Below are 16,638 nucleotides of genomic sequence, written 5' to 3' on the forward strand. Positions count from 1 at the left end.
ACCAGCAGCTGAAGAGCAATGAGGGATGGGCAACAAATGCTGGCTTTGCCAGCGATGTTCACATCCCTAGAAAAAGAAAATCAAAAAAATTTTCCAAATGACTGTTGCCACTTCTTTAATAACAAATGCCAGCATTTTCCCAGCAACTGATGTCAGGTTAAGTGACCTGTAGTTCTCTATTTCCTCCCTCTCTCCTTTCTTTAATAGCAAGGTTATATTAGCTACCCTCCAAATCCATAGGACTATTCCAGAATCTAGGGAATTTTCAAAGATCACAACCAGCATTTCCACCATCTCTTCAGTTACTTCTAAGAACTCAAGGTGTAGACAGTCAGGTCCAGTGAATTTGTAGGCTTTCAGTCCATTAATTTCCACAGTAGCCTTTCTTTCCTAACATTAATTACTTAAGTTCCTCACACTCAATAGACCGTTGGTTCCCCACAATTTGAGGTACATTTTTGTGCCTTCTACTGTAAAGAGACACAAAAAATATTTGTTTAATGTCTGTCATTTCCTTATTCTTCCTTATAATTTCTCATCTCAGACTTTAAGGGATTCATTTTTATCTTCAATACTCTTATCCTTGTAATATAAGTGAAGTTCTCAGAATCTTTCATATTTCTGACTAGTTTGCTCATGTTCTATTTTCTCCCTCTTCATCAATATTTAGTAATCCTGTACTTGCATTTACAACTCTCCCAATCCTCAGGCTTATTATTCTTCTTGGCAATGTTACAAGCCTCTTCTTTTAATCCATTACTACCTTAAACTCTTTGGTTAGGCATGGATAAATCTCTTTTCCCATGGAGTTTTTGTTCCTCGATGGAATTTAGACTTGAGAATTACAAATTTTTCTTTAAATATTCGCAAACACGCATCTATCATCATGCCTTTTAACCTAATTTCCCAATCTATATTAGCCAACATGCCTTCATACAGAAGTCATTGTTTCTTTTAAGTCCAAGCTTCTAGTTTTGGATATATATACATCACAAAACACAATGTGAAATTCTACCATATTGTGTTCAATCTTTCCAAGAGGGTACCATACTATGAGATTACTAATTAACCCTGTTTCATTACACAGACGATCTAAAATAGCCCCTTCCCTGATTGTAAATAGCTATACTCCACAAGAGACCATAGGCATTCCTCTCCATTAAGAGAAGCATTTGGTAATATATAGCTTGAGGGGCACCACTCACTGCCCTTAAGCTACTTGTTCCTTCCTGTCACACTGCTATTCTCACTCAAAATACTGCACTGCTCTGTGGCCTTAGCTTTTCTCTTTAGATTTAAATTCTCCTCACTTGAACCCTCCTCCTTTCCCCACCCCCCTTTTTAGCTTAAAGCTCTATCTTCAGCCCTAGTTATATGATTAGCCAGGACATATATCCCAGTCTAGTTTAAGTGGAGTCGCCCCAATGGAATTTCCCCCCCAATACTAGTGCCAATGGTCCATGAAAGAAGGCCCCTATTTCCCCTTTCTTTGACGTCGCACTCAACCCACCACCTGATTGACCTCATGATAATTTGTGCATGGCTGAGATAATAATTCAGAGGTTATTACCATTGTGATTCTGCTTTTTAATTTGGACCCTAGCTCCTTAAACTGCCTCAGCAGAACATCATTTCTTGTTCTACCTTTGCTGTCAGTTTCTAATTAAATCATGACAACTGGATCCTTCCACTCCCAATCCAAGTTCTTTTCCAGCCACAAAATGTTTTTAACTCTGGTAACAGTCAGAAAACACAGCCTTCAGAGCTCCCTCTAGCAGTTGCAGAAAACAATACCTACCCCTCTGACTACACTGTTCCTTGCCACCACCACATTCCTTTCCACTCCCACCGCTTGAGTGGTATTCTGTACCACAATGCCATCGTCAGTTTGTCCACCCACTCTGCAGACCTTGTCATCAACCACAAAGGCAACCAGAGCCTCGTGCCTGTTAGAGGAGGGCAAACACCAGGAGTCCTTGAGCACTGGACCTGGGATCCTCTTCCCTGCCTGATTCACACTCATACCCTTCTGTCCTTGAATTATATTGCTACTTTTTCACTGCCACTGGGTGAAAATTCTGGGACTTCTTCCCGAATAGCATCTTGGGTACACGAACATCACATGAACAGCAGCGGTTCCAAAAAGCAACTGACAACTCCTTTCTCAAGGAAAATTAGGGATAGGCAATAAATCACTTGCCAGTGATGCCAATATCCTATGGCTGAATAAAAAGTTGATTCTTTTAACTAATAATTTGGTCTTGCTTAATTTAAGGTAGATCTACCTATAAAACAAATCATTCCTAATATATAGGGGGAAAAAAAGCACCTTCCTCCTCAGCACCCAGTTCCCACATGCAAATTCCCAACTTTACACAATGTTTGCAATGCACTCTGTGCCAACCACTCACTGTGGCTGAAGCACATTGTTGATATTCTGACTGATTCAGTAAACATATGTTTTGAATGTAATGATCTAAATTGTTTGAGGAACATCTAGGCCAAAATCTTCTTGTCAGCAGTGGAGCAGGAGTACATGCCGCTGACTGCATTTAAAAACTGCCCCCTTACCTTTTTGCACTGGACCCTCCGGACACTTCGATCCTGGCTCCAGTGACGAGGTATCTGGTGAGCCTTGTGGCGATATGTAAATGAAGCTAAGCCATGCCCCCTTTCTCATCATGAACAGAAGGCACCCCCATTCTATCTTCAATTCATTGACCTGCATAGCTTTCAAACGTCTCTGTCAGCAACATCTCTTCCTTCCCCAACATAGCTCACATCCTGCTGGCACTCCCCGACATCGTGCTCACACCAACACAGCTCACCCACCCCAACAATGCTCACCCTCCCTTCCACACCCACAATACTCACCCGCCCTCCCCCACACACTCCAAAAACACAACCGGCCACCCTCCCTCACACACCCCGAAGACCTTTGCTCGGCCGCCCTCCCCCACACAACCCGATGGACGACCTTTGCTCGGCTGCCCTCCTCCACACACCCCGACGACCTTCACTCGGCCACCCTCCCCAACGACGCTCAACTGGCCGCCCTCCCCCACACACCCTGACAACGCTCGCCCAGCCTCCCTCCCTCCCTCAGCCCGATGCTCGCCCGGCTTCCCTCCCCCCCCTCAGCCCGACGTCGCTCGCCCGCCCTCCCCCATCAGCCCGATGACGCTTGCCCGCCCTCCCCCATCAGCCCAACGACGCTCGCCCGCCCTCAAGGCCCTAACCTCGACAATGCTCATCCTCCCGCAACTCCCAACATTCCTCACTCTGCCCTCAGTCCCTTATAACGCTAACGCTCCCCCCTCAACCACCAACAATGCTCACCCTCTCTCCCTCACTCCCCCCTAAGAATGCCCACAGTCCGTTCCTCAACCACCAACAATGCTCACCTGCTATCCTGGCTCACCCCATCCACCACTGCCCCCGCCCCTCCACCCCCAACTGCTGACTCTTCCAACATCAGCTAGACAGAAGCCAGAGTTTTGGGGCTGCAGGGGGTGCGTGAGTATTGTCACTGGGGTTGATGGAGAGAGGGTGAACATTGTCATGGGGAGTGAGAGAGGGATAAACAGTGTTGGGGATGTATGAGAGGTGGTGAGCATTGTTGGGGGCTGGAGGAGTGAGGGTTAGTATTATCGAGGGGTGCACAGGAGTGGGTGAGCATTGTTGGTGGTGGTTGTGGGGCTGGGGGGGGGTGGGGGGGGGGGGGGGGGGAGAGTTTTGATGGGGTTGCAGGGTGTGTTCTTTCTCCATAACAGCTCCTGCTGTTAATCACTCCTTTGCCTCAGCTTAACGGTGGGAGAAGGAGTGGCTAAACATATAGCAAAGTATAGGCTGTCAAACCCAAGACCCCAACACTAAGAACAGTGTTGGAGACATTCATAGAGGGTCTGGGCACCACAATTCTACCCACTGGATGTTGACCTGAATGTTCCAACATTCACTGCAGTTTCCATTGGAGGATTCTGCCCATTATGTTAAAAAAGAAATTCACTTAAAATTGTGTGTTCCTGAAAGCAAGCAGTGTCACAGCTGGGAAACGTTAACACATACACATTTTGGTCGCCCAGCGCTGTCATCAACCATCCCCAAATCAGCTCTGTACGATGAAGTACAGAGTCAACCTGCATCATATCGTGTCTATCTGACATGAGAATCTTAGACACCAACACTGAGTGCCAAAGATGAGAATGCTCTCCATTTCGCTAAGGTACAGCACATAGTTGAGAGAGCAGACTAAGGGTAGGTCCTTGGGGATTCCCAGAGTAATGATGCAGGAATGAAACAAGTCATTCCTGGAGATGGATGGCAGTTCTACTGATGTAGACAATGGAGAAGTGATGTTAGAGGAGGATGGTATGACCCAGTTTGCCAAAGGCTGCTGAGTAATCAAGGAAGAAAAATGTATTATAGCCATGGAGGATAAGATTTGTGACTTTAGTTAGGGTCATTTCATTGTATTATCAGAGGCTAACTGGATTGGAGAAATTCAAACAAGGAGTAATGAGAAAGATGGGCATGAATTTGGGTGATGACTGGACATTCAAAGACTTTGGTGAGGAAAGAGAGGTTCTGAAATAGAAATGCATGAGCAAAGTACAGGTACAGTGTCTCAAAATCAGCAACCTCAGGACCAAAGCCATGCCAGACTGCAGATCTTGCTGGATTTCGGGCGGGGCAGTTCGAGTGAAACCAAGAGTCACTCGAAGCGGGGGAATAGACCAGTGTGCAAGTAGCAAAGGTCAAACGCCACAACGCTTCAATGCAGCGTCCATGCAAATTGTCCAGCCAAGTTTTTTTTCTATTAAAATTCATGCACGACACATTCTAAAAAGCCAGATTTGAGACATTATATTGTACTGCAGATGCTGGAAATTTGAAACATAAACAGAAAATACAGGAAATATTCAGCAACTCTGGCAGTATCGCTGGACAGAAGAAACAGAGATGTAGTTCGCAAGGGTAGTTTTTGGCTGTTCTAAAAAGGAAGGATAGAGTCACTACAACGTTCAATTGCGGAGGGATAAAAAAGGGAAGTTGGGTAGTAGGCAGTGGAAACGGGGGTTAAGGGAGCAGGAGGTGGGTCTCATGAACTAGGTGAATTTGGAAAGCATATGAGAAGAGATGGGAGGAGCTAGAAATGCAGGTTTATGGTCAGGGCAAGAGAAAGCTAGGGAACAAAACAGCAGAGACAAATGGATAAATGGTTATAACCAAGGTGACAAAGTTCAAGATCCTCACACTTATTTGGGATAGTGTTGAGAAGCCAGGGTTTATGGAGCTAGTTAGTAGCAAAGGAAAAGAGCTGGATGGCATAATTACATTTTAGGACAATCCTGCAGTATTGGCCAGTTTTGGCAGAGCACAACAAACCCAACAGCACTAGATATGCTCAAGCCAGATCTGACGATGGGTAGCTAAAATATCATACGCCAAGGTTATGCTCATCTGCATTCCGTGGATTTCAGAGAGTCAAGGTGGGACCATAATGGGGAAGGGGGGGTAGGAGGAACAACTGAGGTGGGTGATCAAGAAAGCTTTGCTGTGGACAATGGCATAAAAAAATGAAAGCGAGGAAGGTTGAGCAAATCAACGGCTTCAGAGGTAATGTGACCTGGTTTTTTTTTTTTGGTCATATTAACCATATAAAAGCATAGTAGCACTACTCCTTGAAGCAAAACAACAATGAACAAATTTCAAAATTTACAGAAGACACAAAACTTGGAAGTATTGTGAACTGAGAGGAGGAAAGTGTTAAGACTTCAGAATGCCATACAAGCTAATGGAATTGGTGAACATGTGGCAGGTGAAATTTAATGCAGCGAAACATGAAGCAACATATTTTGGTAGGAAGAACAAAGGGAGTGCAGGAGCAGAGAAACGTGGAGTTATATTTGCACAAATCGTTGAAGGTGACAGGGCAGGTTGAGAAAGTGGTTATAAAGGTGTACAGAATCCTGGGCTTTATAAATAGAGCCATAGATTCATCATAACTTCTTGCTTTTGCACTCTAATTAAAACATTGGTTCAGCCTCAATTGGAGTATTATGCTTAAGTCTGGACACCACACTTTGGGAAGAATGTGAAGGTTTTAGAAGGGTGCAGAAAGGATTCAGGAAAATAGGTCCAGGGATGAGACACTTCAGTCAAAAGGATAGGCTGGAGAATTTGGGGTCACTCTCTTAGAGAATAGAACATTGAGCAAAAACCAAGAGGACTTCAGACAGTAGATAGGAAGAAACTGTTCCCAGAGGTGGAAAGGTTGAGAATCAACCTGATTTAAGATGATTAGTAAAAGTAGTAATGGTGATTTTAGGGGTGGGATTTTACAGCCTTGCACGCCAGTGGGAGCTTCCAGTCCTATTGAAGTCAATGGACTTGCAGCTGAGACCACCACACCAGGGCCAGAAACTCCCAGCCTACGTTTTTTTTTGAAGAATGGGGAACTAGGCTCTGGAACGCACTGCCTCAGAGCAGAGAGACGGATTTAATTGCAGCTTTTAAAAGGGAATTGGATAGGCACTGGTGAAGAAATAAATGCTGGGCTACAGGGAAGGGCAGGGGAGTGGGACTAGTAGAGTTGCTGTTGCAGATTCAATATGGGCACGTCAAGCTGAATGGCCTCCTTTTTGTAACCAATGATTCTATAAATTCCTGACTATAACTCCTCTGCTTCTGAGCATTAAGTAGGCTTTTGACTAATTGTAATGTCCCTTCTGTTGGGTCGCTTTGCTCAATGAACACACTTGTATGCCTATCTACTGGTGAGTGAGTTGGCAAACAAGATACTGCAAACGCAGAGACCAATGTAAGATGGAGTACATGCTGTTTATTAACATAAGTCACAGAGCACTAACATGTGTGCTTCTCAAACCATACCCTATTCTAAACTACTAATTAACATTGTAGCCTGCGCTACACAGCAATTGGGCAATACAGTCATGTGGCCAATCAGCTCACATTCTCTTAAAGGTGTATAGCACCACATCCTCCCCCTTTACTCAAAAGTACAATTTACAATATTGACAATATATCAATTATTTACAAATTAAGTCTCTCTCGAGGCTTCTTTAAACCTGTCGAAAGTCATGGCTCTATTACTTCGGATGGTTTATCCGAGGCCTCTCCCTTAGGAGTCATCTGTCCACCAGGCTCTCCTGTAGGAACCTGTAAGTTTGTTTCTTCGACTCTCAGGCTCAACGGATTCTACCAGGCACTTCCAACCCAAGTGGAGTTCCTTCCACATGTGGTGTAGACTGCAACAGGAATGCTTGGTACATCCTTTCTTGTAGATCTGTTTCCCTTTTCCTGAAGTGCTATATGTGTCTCCTAATTATCTGACCTTCAACCGAAATGTGATAGGAAAGGGGTCCTGTCACTACCCTAACTTCACCTGATAGCCATTTGGGCCCATCTCCAAATTTCTTTGTAAAAACTGTGTGTCCAATAGCGAAGTTTCTTTCACGACTGTGGTAATCATGTCCATTTCTCTGGGCCTCCAGACCTCTCTCTACCCTCCCCTCTAAATTCAGCCTTATGTGACTCAAACATGTCCTAATACATCTCTTCAACAATAACTCTGTGGGGGCAATGTTGGTGGTCATGTGTGGTGTAGTCCTATATCTGGAGTAGGAAACGTGATTATCTGGTTGCAATAGAGTCTCCATCCAGATTTTTCATTCCGGATTTGACTGCCTTCTCGGCCAAACCATTGGATGTAGGGTGGTATGATGAGGTCTTAACGTGTGTTATGCCATTGAGACTTGTAAATCTTTGGAATTCCCCACTGGTGAATGCCATTCCATTATCAGACACTATTATCTCTGGTAACCCGTGTATCGCAAAACTCGGACACAATCTGTCTATGTTGGCGGCAGATGTGGGTGATCTCACCTCGTATACATCCATCCACTTAGGGTGAGCGTCTATAATCAAGAGGAACATTGTGCCTAATAAAGACCCCATATAGTCAACGTGGAAGCGGACCCATGGCCTTTTTGGCCGTTCCCAGGGATGCAATGGAGCAGAAGGGGGCAATTTCTATACCTGTTTGCACTGTATGCAGCTCTTGCCTAAGTTTTCGAATTCTGTATCCATCCTTGGCCACCATAGGTACCTGCGCGCCAACATTTTCATTCTAAAGGTGCTGGAGTAAGCACTATACATTTCGATCAATAATGGCTTTCTTCCTCTCGAAGGCATAATGATCCTAGCTCCTCTCAGCAAGATGCCATCCTGGCAGGTGAGTGAGTTCATATCTCCTATTAAAATAGGGCTTCATTTCATCTGACTTTGGCTCGTTAGACTATCCTTGTAAGACTTATTCCCTTACTTGATACAAAACTGGATTGCGGTCTGTCCACTCTCATATTTGTTTGGCATGTGCTGGTGACGAATCTAGAAAGTTTAATAACAAGGCGAGCTTTTGAGGAATGGGGGCATTCACCCGGCTGTCTTTCGAGATAATCGGCTCAGTGCGTCGGCTTTTGCAATCTGGCTTCCCGACCAGTGGATAAAAGTATATTCATAAGCAGCTAGAATCAGTGCCCACCTTTGGATGCGTGCAGAGGCAATGGAGGGTATTGCATTATCTTCCCCTAAGAAGCCTAGTAGTGGCTTCTGGTCAGATACAATGGTAAAGTAGCAACCACGGATGTATTGGTGGAACTTCTTAATGCCAAATACGATAGATAAGCCTTCTTTCTCTATTTGTGAGTATCTTCATTCTGCAATACTGAGCGCTCTTGAGATGTAACCAACGGGCTGTTCAGAGCCATCCGCCATCCGATGGGAGAGTACAGCCCCTACTCCATAAGGGGATGCATCGCAGGTCAAAATTAATTCTTTGGGTCGAAATGTACCAACAGGGCCGATGAACGTAGCAACTGCTTACTGTCATAAATGGCTGTTGTGGAGCTTGCCAAGTCCACCTGTGATTTATCTTGAGCAAACCATATAATAAAGCCAGTATTGTGGACAAACTTGGAAGAAAATGGCCATAGTTAATCATTCCCAAAAAGGGCTTGAGTTCTATGGTGTTTGTCAGTGCTGGCCTCACGAATAGCTCTCAACTTGTCTTCTACTGGGTGAAGGTCCTGGGAGTCAACCCTATGATCCAGGTAAACCACTTCTTTTGTTTGGAAGATCCATTTTTCTCTTTTCAAACGTACTACAGCTTGTGAGAAATGCTTCAATACCTCTTCCAGGTTAGCCAGGTGTTCTTCATCAGTTAGTCCTGTTGCTAGGACATCGAGATAAACCACAACATGGGGTAAATCTTGAAGTAAATTTTCCATTGCCCGTTGGAAAATGGCACAAGCCAATGAGACTCCGAAAGGTAACCTGTGTTGATGGTCACAAAATCTCTAAAGGCCTTTTTTAGTTCAACTTGCTAGTAAGCATGGCTCATGTCAAGTTTCATATACGCGGTTCCTCCTGCCAGCTTGGAGTACAATCCAACAATTTTCAGTATCGGATGCCTGTCAAGTCTGGCCATTTTTTTTAAACAATCAACTTGTCGTCCCCACATATTCACACACTCTGGTCAGGCATTAGTACTGGAACTATAGGTGCTACCCATTCAGCAAATTGTACAGGTTGTAAGACTCCCTACCTTTCCAGCATGTCTAATTCAGCATCAACTTTTTCTCGTAATGCATAAGGAACTGGCCCCACCTTCAAGAATCTGGGGGTTGCCCCAGGATCCACGTGGATTTTAGCTTGCAGTCCCTGAATCTTCCCAAGCTCTTCCTTGAAAACTGAGGCATTTTTCTATAATAATTCTTGCAGGTCTTTCATTCTGAGTTGAAAAGTCTTCGTCCACTCCAACTTTATTTCCTTAAGCCAGTTCTGACCAAGTAGATTTGGACCCTCCCCTGCTACCACCATTAGCGGTAAATTGACAGACTGATTTCCATACTGTACTGGAACCTTGCATATACCTCTTACTTGTATGTCTTCACTAGTAGACGTCTTCAATTTAGCATCTGAATTTTCCAGATTTAACGAGCAGTCTCCTTCATTCAGATATTTGAATGTGTGCTCCCCTAATGCTGTCATGGATGTCCCTGTATCCACCTCCAATCGGGCGTCCATTGACTTTCACTGTCATGTAGATTGGCTCTGTTTTACCCATTTTTAAGTTGTGTAGTGAGTAAATATCTGACTGTGTTTCTTCTGGTTCCTCTATTATGTGGATTTCACAATTTCTACCTTTTTGCTTAAAGTTTTGTCTTAATCTGTCTTTACAATATCGCATAATGTGTCCATTACGATGGCAATAGAAACACTCGATTCTTTTAAATTGTCATTCACTTGCCAGCTGTCTGGTTCCATTTCTGCTATTATTATTCTGGATTTTCTCTTGCTGGTCTGTTAATGGTGGCTGTTTCCCGCCTTTCCACAGAGTGCAGCACTTCCGTGTCATTTTTAACTGGTGCTTCCCTCCTGACTCGAAGGGCAGCACCATTTTGTGCTCCCTTGATTGCTTCTGAATCCCTGACTGCGCTCTCCATTGCGAGCATCAACTCCAGCACCTTGCTGAAGTCTAAATTCGCTTCTGACAACAACCTTTTTTGAATGGCGCCTTCATTAATCCCACATACTAATCGGTCTCTTAACATGTCGTTAATTGACGTCCCGCACTCTCAATGCTCTGTCAGTTGTTTTAAGGCTGCTACATAGCAAGTGACTCTTTTTCCAGGTGCGCCATACCTCGAATTAAATTTAAAACGCTGGGTTGTTACCGAGGATTTCGGCTGAAAGTGGCTTTTCTCAAGATTTACTAACTCAAAGTTCTTGAAATTTGGGGCTTTGGGTGCTGTTAGACTACCAATTAGGCTGTATGTTTTACTACCACACGTCAATAAGAGGACCGTTTGCCTTTTCTCCTCCCCCAATATGTCATTGGCCGAAAAGAGGCGTTCAAAATAATGTGACCAGTCATCGGTGGTCTGATCAAATGGTTCAAAACGGCCAAACTGGCATATTGGGGGGAGATAACTCTGGCTACTATGATGAAAGCTGTACTTACAATCGCCTTGCAAGGTACAGCTGATTTACTTCTGTTTAATTTCCACGGCTTTCTTTGGTGTTGTCGACTGGTCGTATTTTGCCTCATCACCAGTTGTAATGTTCCTTCTGTCAGGTCAATTTGCTCAACAAACACAGTTGCATGCCTATCTACTGGTGAATGAGTTGGTAAGCAAGATACTGCAGACACAGAGACCAATGTAAGATGAAGCAAATGCTGTTTATTAGCAAAAGTCAGAGCACTAACACATGTTTGCTTCTCAAACCAGGCCCTATTCTAAACTACTGATTAACATTGTAGCCCATGCTACACAGCAATTGAGTAATACAGTCACGTGATCAATCTGCCCACATTCTATTAAAGGTGTATTGCATCTCTGATTACCACACTAATCCTTAGTTCTTATTTTATCTGTGGCTTTTCCATGCTGAATTACAGAATCACGCATTTTTTAGTCTCAATTAAATGTTTAAAAACAGAGAGCTGTACACCTAATAGAATCAGGCTTTAGGATTCAGATATGGTTCCTCCCAACTTACCGAACTGTGTAACACTGGAAATTACTATCGGGATACATCGGCTGGAAGGGTTCTTGACTTAACGCTGTTCCAAACCACCAAACATCATCTATTATAGATCGAAATTTGTCACCTGTAGCAACAAAAAGAACATGAATGATAATTATTTGAATGAAGTGATGAATACCCACATTCAGAAAGTGAGTCTGGGGAGTTAATAATTGAAAATAAGGAGATGGTGGATGAATTGAACAGGTTTTTTGCATTGGTCTTCACTCTAGAGGATATAAGTGACATCCCAGAAATGGCTGTAAGTCAGGAATTGCGGGGGGGAGGAATTCAAGAAAATTTTAATCATCAGGGAAGTGGTACTTGGCAAATTGTTGGAACTGCGGGTTGACAAGTCCTCGGGTCCTGATGGATTTCATCCTAGAGTCTTAAAAGAGGTGGCTAGTGAGATGGCTGATGTGTTAGTTTTAATTTTCCAAAACTCACTAGATTTGGGAGAGGCTCCATTAGATTGAAAAATAGCTAATTTAACTCCTTTATTCAAAAAGTGGATGTGCTGTACTTAAGACATTTGACAAGGTGCCTCTTCAAAGGTTATTGTGGAAACTAAAACCTCAGTATGGGGGTAACATACTGGCATGGATAGAAAATTGTTTCCTGTTAGCTAGCCAGAAGGTAGGCATAAAAGGGTCATTTTCTGGTTGGCAGGATGTGACGAGCGGTGTGCCACAGGGATCAGTGCTGGGGCCTCAACTCCTTACAATTTATATAAATGATTTGGATGAAGAGTTCGAAGGTACAGCTGCTAAATTTGCTGAAGACGCAAACATGGGTAAGAAAGTAAATTGTGAAGAGGACATAAGGAGGCCACAAATGATATAGATAGGTTAGGCAAGTGGGCAAAGTCCTGGCAAATGGAGTATAATGCGGGAAAATGTGAGGTTGTCCATTTTTGCAGGCCAAATAAAAAAAAGCATTTTATCTAAATGGTGAGAGACTGCAGAGCTCTGAGATGCAGAGGGATCTGGGTGTCCTAGTGCATAAATTGCAAAATTTATGCAGGTGCAGCAAGTGATTAGCAAAGCTAATAGAATGTTATCACTTATTGCAAGGGGAATTGAATACAAGAAAAGGGAGGTTTTGCTTCAGTCATACAGGGCATTGGTGAGACCATATCTGGAGTACTGTGTACAGTATTGGTCTTCTTATTGGAAGAAGTTCAGAGAAGGTTTACTAGATTAATACCTGGAATGGGTGGGCTGTCTTATGAGGAGAGGCTGGACAGGTGGGGCTTGTATCCGCTGGAGTTTAGAAAAGTAAGAGGCAACTTGACAGAAACATATAAGATCCTGAGGGGACTTGACTGGGTGGATGTGGAAAGGATGCTTCCTCTTGTGGGAGAATCTAGATCGAGGGGCCATTGTTTACAAATACAATACACACACTTAAGACAGAGGTAAGGAAATTTTTTTCTCTCAGAGGGTTGAGATAGTTTGGAACTCTCTTCCTCAAAAGATGGTTGAGGCAGAGTCTTTGAATATCTCTAAGGCAGAAGTAGATAGATTCTTGATAGGCAGGGGGGTGAAGGGTTATCAGAGATAGGCAGGAATGCAAAGTTGAGGTTAAAATTAGATCAGCCATCATATTATTGAATGGTGGAGCAGGCTCGAGGGGCCCAGTGGCCTACTTCCGCTCCTAATTCCTGTGTTCATATATAAGAGGAGCTATAGCTGAAATTTGAGCTATGTTTATTAGAAGGGGAACAGTATGTATTGGAGAGGACATTCTTTTTTTTCCCCCAAAACCTTCAGGTTGATCATCCTCAAGATACAAGTACTGAGCCCAAGCAAAACTGTTAAAACCTATTTCTCACAAATTGTACTCTGTGCGCCATTTAACCATATTATAACCATTATGTCTTAATTTCCACCCTTTGTATCACAATGCCCACACTTGCACAGCAACTGCAAGCCATAAATTTCAAGGTTAAAAATCAAAGTAGTATTGTACAACAGCATTCACGAAATATGAATGTATTGTGGGTCCACTGAACTAATAGAACATGGCCACAATTGTGATGCTGTAGTGAAGAACCAAGCTGAGGGGTAGTAATTCGAAGGAAGGACTTTCTGGAAGTTGATTACATCATTTGTGAAAGTTATGGAGATGATCTCAAGCTCATCTTCCACCTTAGATATCCTGTGTAAGGTGACCTCAGAACAATAGAAAGAAAAAAAAATCCAGACTTAAATGTTTCTATATATATATATATATATATATATGACAGAATTATAAAATCAGTTTATTTTAGAAATAGTAGATTTAAACTAGGAAACAGAATTCATTTAAACTTACTAGCTTTCCAATTCCTTTCCCTTGCTTCATCATAAAATTGACGTAGTACAAGGAAATCAATCACATCAGGCATGTCATGATACCTGAAACACAGAACAACATCATTCTAATTTCCCTTAAAAAAAATTAAAAATTAAGGATTGATAGTAGGTAACTGTCCTTAATTATGCACTAGAGAGTTGGTGTGGATAGTGCTTAATTAAGATCGGGGATAAGCAGGGCACAGTGAAAAATGCTTTGCTTTACATGACTGGATTGAAAAATGAATACATAAATAAAAGTTTAAATAGATAGCTCCATTCCATATAATTTTTAATAAGTTACAAACATCATTAATTCCTATTCCAGCAGAAGTATATACAGAGGATCATTAAAACTTGCAGAAGCAGACTTTACATGCGGATAACGTATTGCTGAAATATTACATCTGGAACATCGACCTGGAAATCGGTGAGGTTACCAACACTCACTCAATCAGACGGCAGTTTTCGGGGTCCACATATGTTCAGTTTAGCACAGAAATCAAGCTGTCTGATTTCCCCTGCTTCTCCACAAGCTTTGCTGCACTGGTAGGTCACTGACAGCCATAACATTAAAACACATGAAGGGAGTGAAGTTGCAATGTTGAATCACTAGGTTACAACTAAACATTCCAGCAAAAGTTAAACCTTGCCCATTCAAGTCTAATTGAATTTCTAATGCAGTGATAAGTCTTAATTACTACCAAAAAACCTCTAGCACTGAAAATTTACTTCTACAAATGTTGATTGTCATTCCTTCAGATATTAATTATTGGAGGTTTTAAAAAAAAAAATGCCATTACTTTTCTTTTTCTAAACTCGATCTCGTTTTCCCTTCTTCAGTTTACTTTCTGTACATGATTAGACATTGAATTAAATAGTCTAACTTACACTTTCTGGTAAAGGCTCAGCAGGGCTGCAGAACTCCCACTTTTTGTGTGCTACAAGTGGCCTTAAGATTCCAAAGTGTTGACAGAACAGTGCATATTTTTGACTCATAGTGCCAGGTGTCATCTTAGTAAAGGAATTAGCAGGTACACACTTATAAGCACCAGGACCACACAGAGCTGACAGATTATGTGCAGCGCTGATTTTATGACAATGTTGCCATTTTGAAGCTCCACACTCCAACTGACATCATCTCAACCTTGCGCAGCTAAACATGCATTAAGCAACATGAAGAACCACCCCCATACCTTCAACCATTGTCCCACCCCTAACCAGCACTATTTAATGGAGTCATAACTACTCACAGGTCAGTTGCTGTTTGATTTATTCTGGCTGTTAAAGCTTCACATATTTTTAGTGCTTTCTGTAGCTGTTTCAAGTTTCATAACTCTATAGGGAGTGGTGGGTAAAGGTTTGTACATGAAGCGAGGTCACAGCTTGCCCGTGACTGAATGGCAGAACAGGCTCGAAGACTAAATGGTCTACTCCTATTCTTAAGTTTCTATATCATGTGTGTAGATTTTAAATGTGTAAAGAGAATAAGTGCTACATTTTCTCATTCTTTTTGTCAAAGCAGTTGACATATGAAACTCAACATATGAATGGTGTACATTGCAAAAGAAGAATTAAGGAAAGGAAACGATAGTCAAAATAAGATACAAAACAAAAGATAATTCCACAAGTTCCTGAAGATCAGTTCTCAAAAGTGAATTTGCAGTCATGTTCTTAATTTCTAAAATCAAGTTCATATGTATAATTTTGTTAAACTAAGACACAATTAACCAAAAACATTAAATACCAGTGAACGCACTTCAGAGAAAATGACTTATCCATAATTTTGCCTGTATCCTGGTCTATGAAGGCAAGTTTTAGGCAGCATAGTGTAGGAGGTCCAACTTCATATTTTAGTCCAATAATTTTTAAAAATTCTTGATCCTGTATAAAACAGAAATAAGTTCAAAAATCTCCCAGGTTTGATGAATAAAGTTCCAAATAATTCCTGATGGTACAAAATTATGGATTCAACATATTCAATACTCGCTATCTAAAATGTTTAGCTAGTTAATAGTCTAATATTACACAGACATTTCTATCATTAGTAAAAACATAACTCATAACATAACCCTTCAGGTTTAGCAACATTGAACAAATATAGGAAAGGAGCAAAGCATATGACAATTACAAATGATGGCTCTCTCTAATGGCCTAATGGGTAAGCACGCCATTAAATCAAACAGAGAAGAGCTCAGATTTCATTTCCATTCTTTATTGAGTGCGTAATTTCAGCATTTGGGGGCGGAAAAAGAGAAAAAAAGGATTCCTATGATTGACTTCCTATCCAACAACCTATGATGAAAGCTACGCACAGGGATATCGGGTGAAAACAACATCAGGCACTGAAATGCAAGTATATTGATATAGGTCTTTGCTCACACAAGAATGGTTATACGGGTAGAACGACTGCCAAAAGTGCACCCCAGTTGGCAGTTTCAGTTATGAAAATTAAAATAAAAACACAATAGTATAAATAAATACCACAAATTTAAAGAAAAATTGCACATAACTGCTGTCCGTAAAATGTTATTCCTGACGACAATGGTAATGAAATATTTACTTTCAAAAAACTGATATATTTAATATATTTTAGCATCTAAATACTGTACAGCTATGTATGCACAGTACCACTGTTATTTAGAATTTAACTACTGAAACTCCTCTATTTAGGTCACTCATATACTCT

At 42.0% G+C, this 16,638-nt stretch overlaps 1 protein-coding gene across 4 annotated transcripts in view; it reads right to left on the reverse strand.

Annotated features, from left to right (window-relative positions):
* Positions 1–16,638, reverse strand: part of LOC121290609 (bromodomain and WD repeat-containing protein 3-like) — a 181,341-nt gene that overhangs the window by 44,121 nt on the left and 120,582 nt on the right. For 3 of the 4 annotated variants that reach the window (XR_005945850.1, XM_041211275.1, XM_041211273.1), the window contains 3 exons: positions 15,697–15,833; positions 13,930–14,012; positions 11,587–11,698 (listed from right to left, as the gene is read on the reverse strand). Coding sequence is in view for 3 of the 4 variants with exons in the window: in XM_041211275.1 (XP_041067209.1) it covers positions 11,587–11,698; positions 13,930–14,012; positions 15,697–15,833 (332 nt within the window). In the remaining variant the exon portion in view is untranslated. The remainder of the gene's footprint in view (positions 1–11,586; positions 11,699–13,929; positions 14,013–15,696; positions 15,834–16,638) is intronic. The other variant, XM_041211274.1, reaches the window with a different exon arrangement.

The sequence above is a fragment of the Carcharodon carcharias genome, chromosome 18 (genome assembly GCF_017639515.1).
Source record: "Carcharodon carcharias isolate sCarCar2 chromosome 18, sCarCar2.pri, whole genome shotgun sequence".
NCBI lineage: Eukaryota > Metazoa > Chordata > Chondrichthyes > Lamniformes > Lamnidae > Carcharodon > Carcharodon carcharias.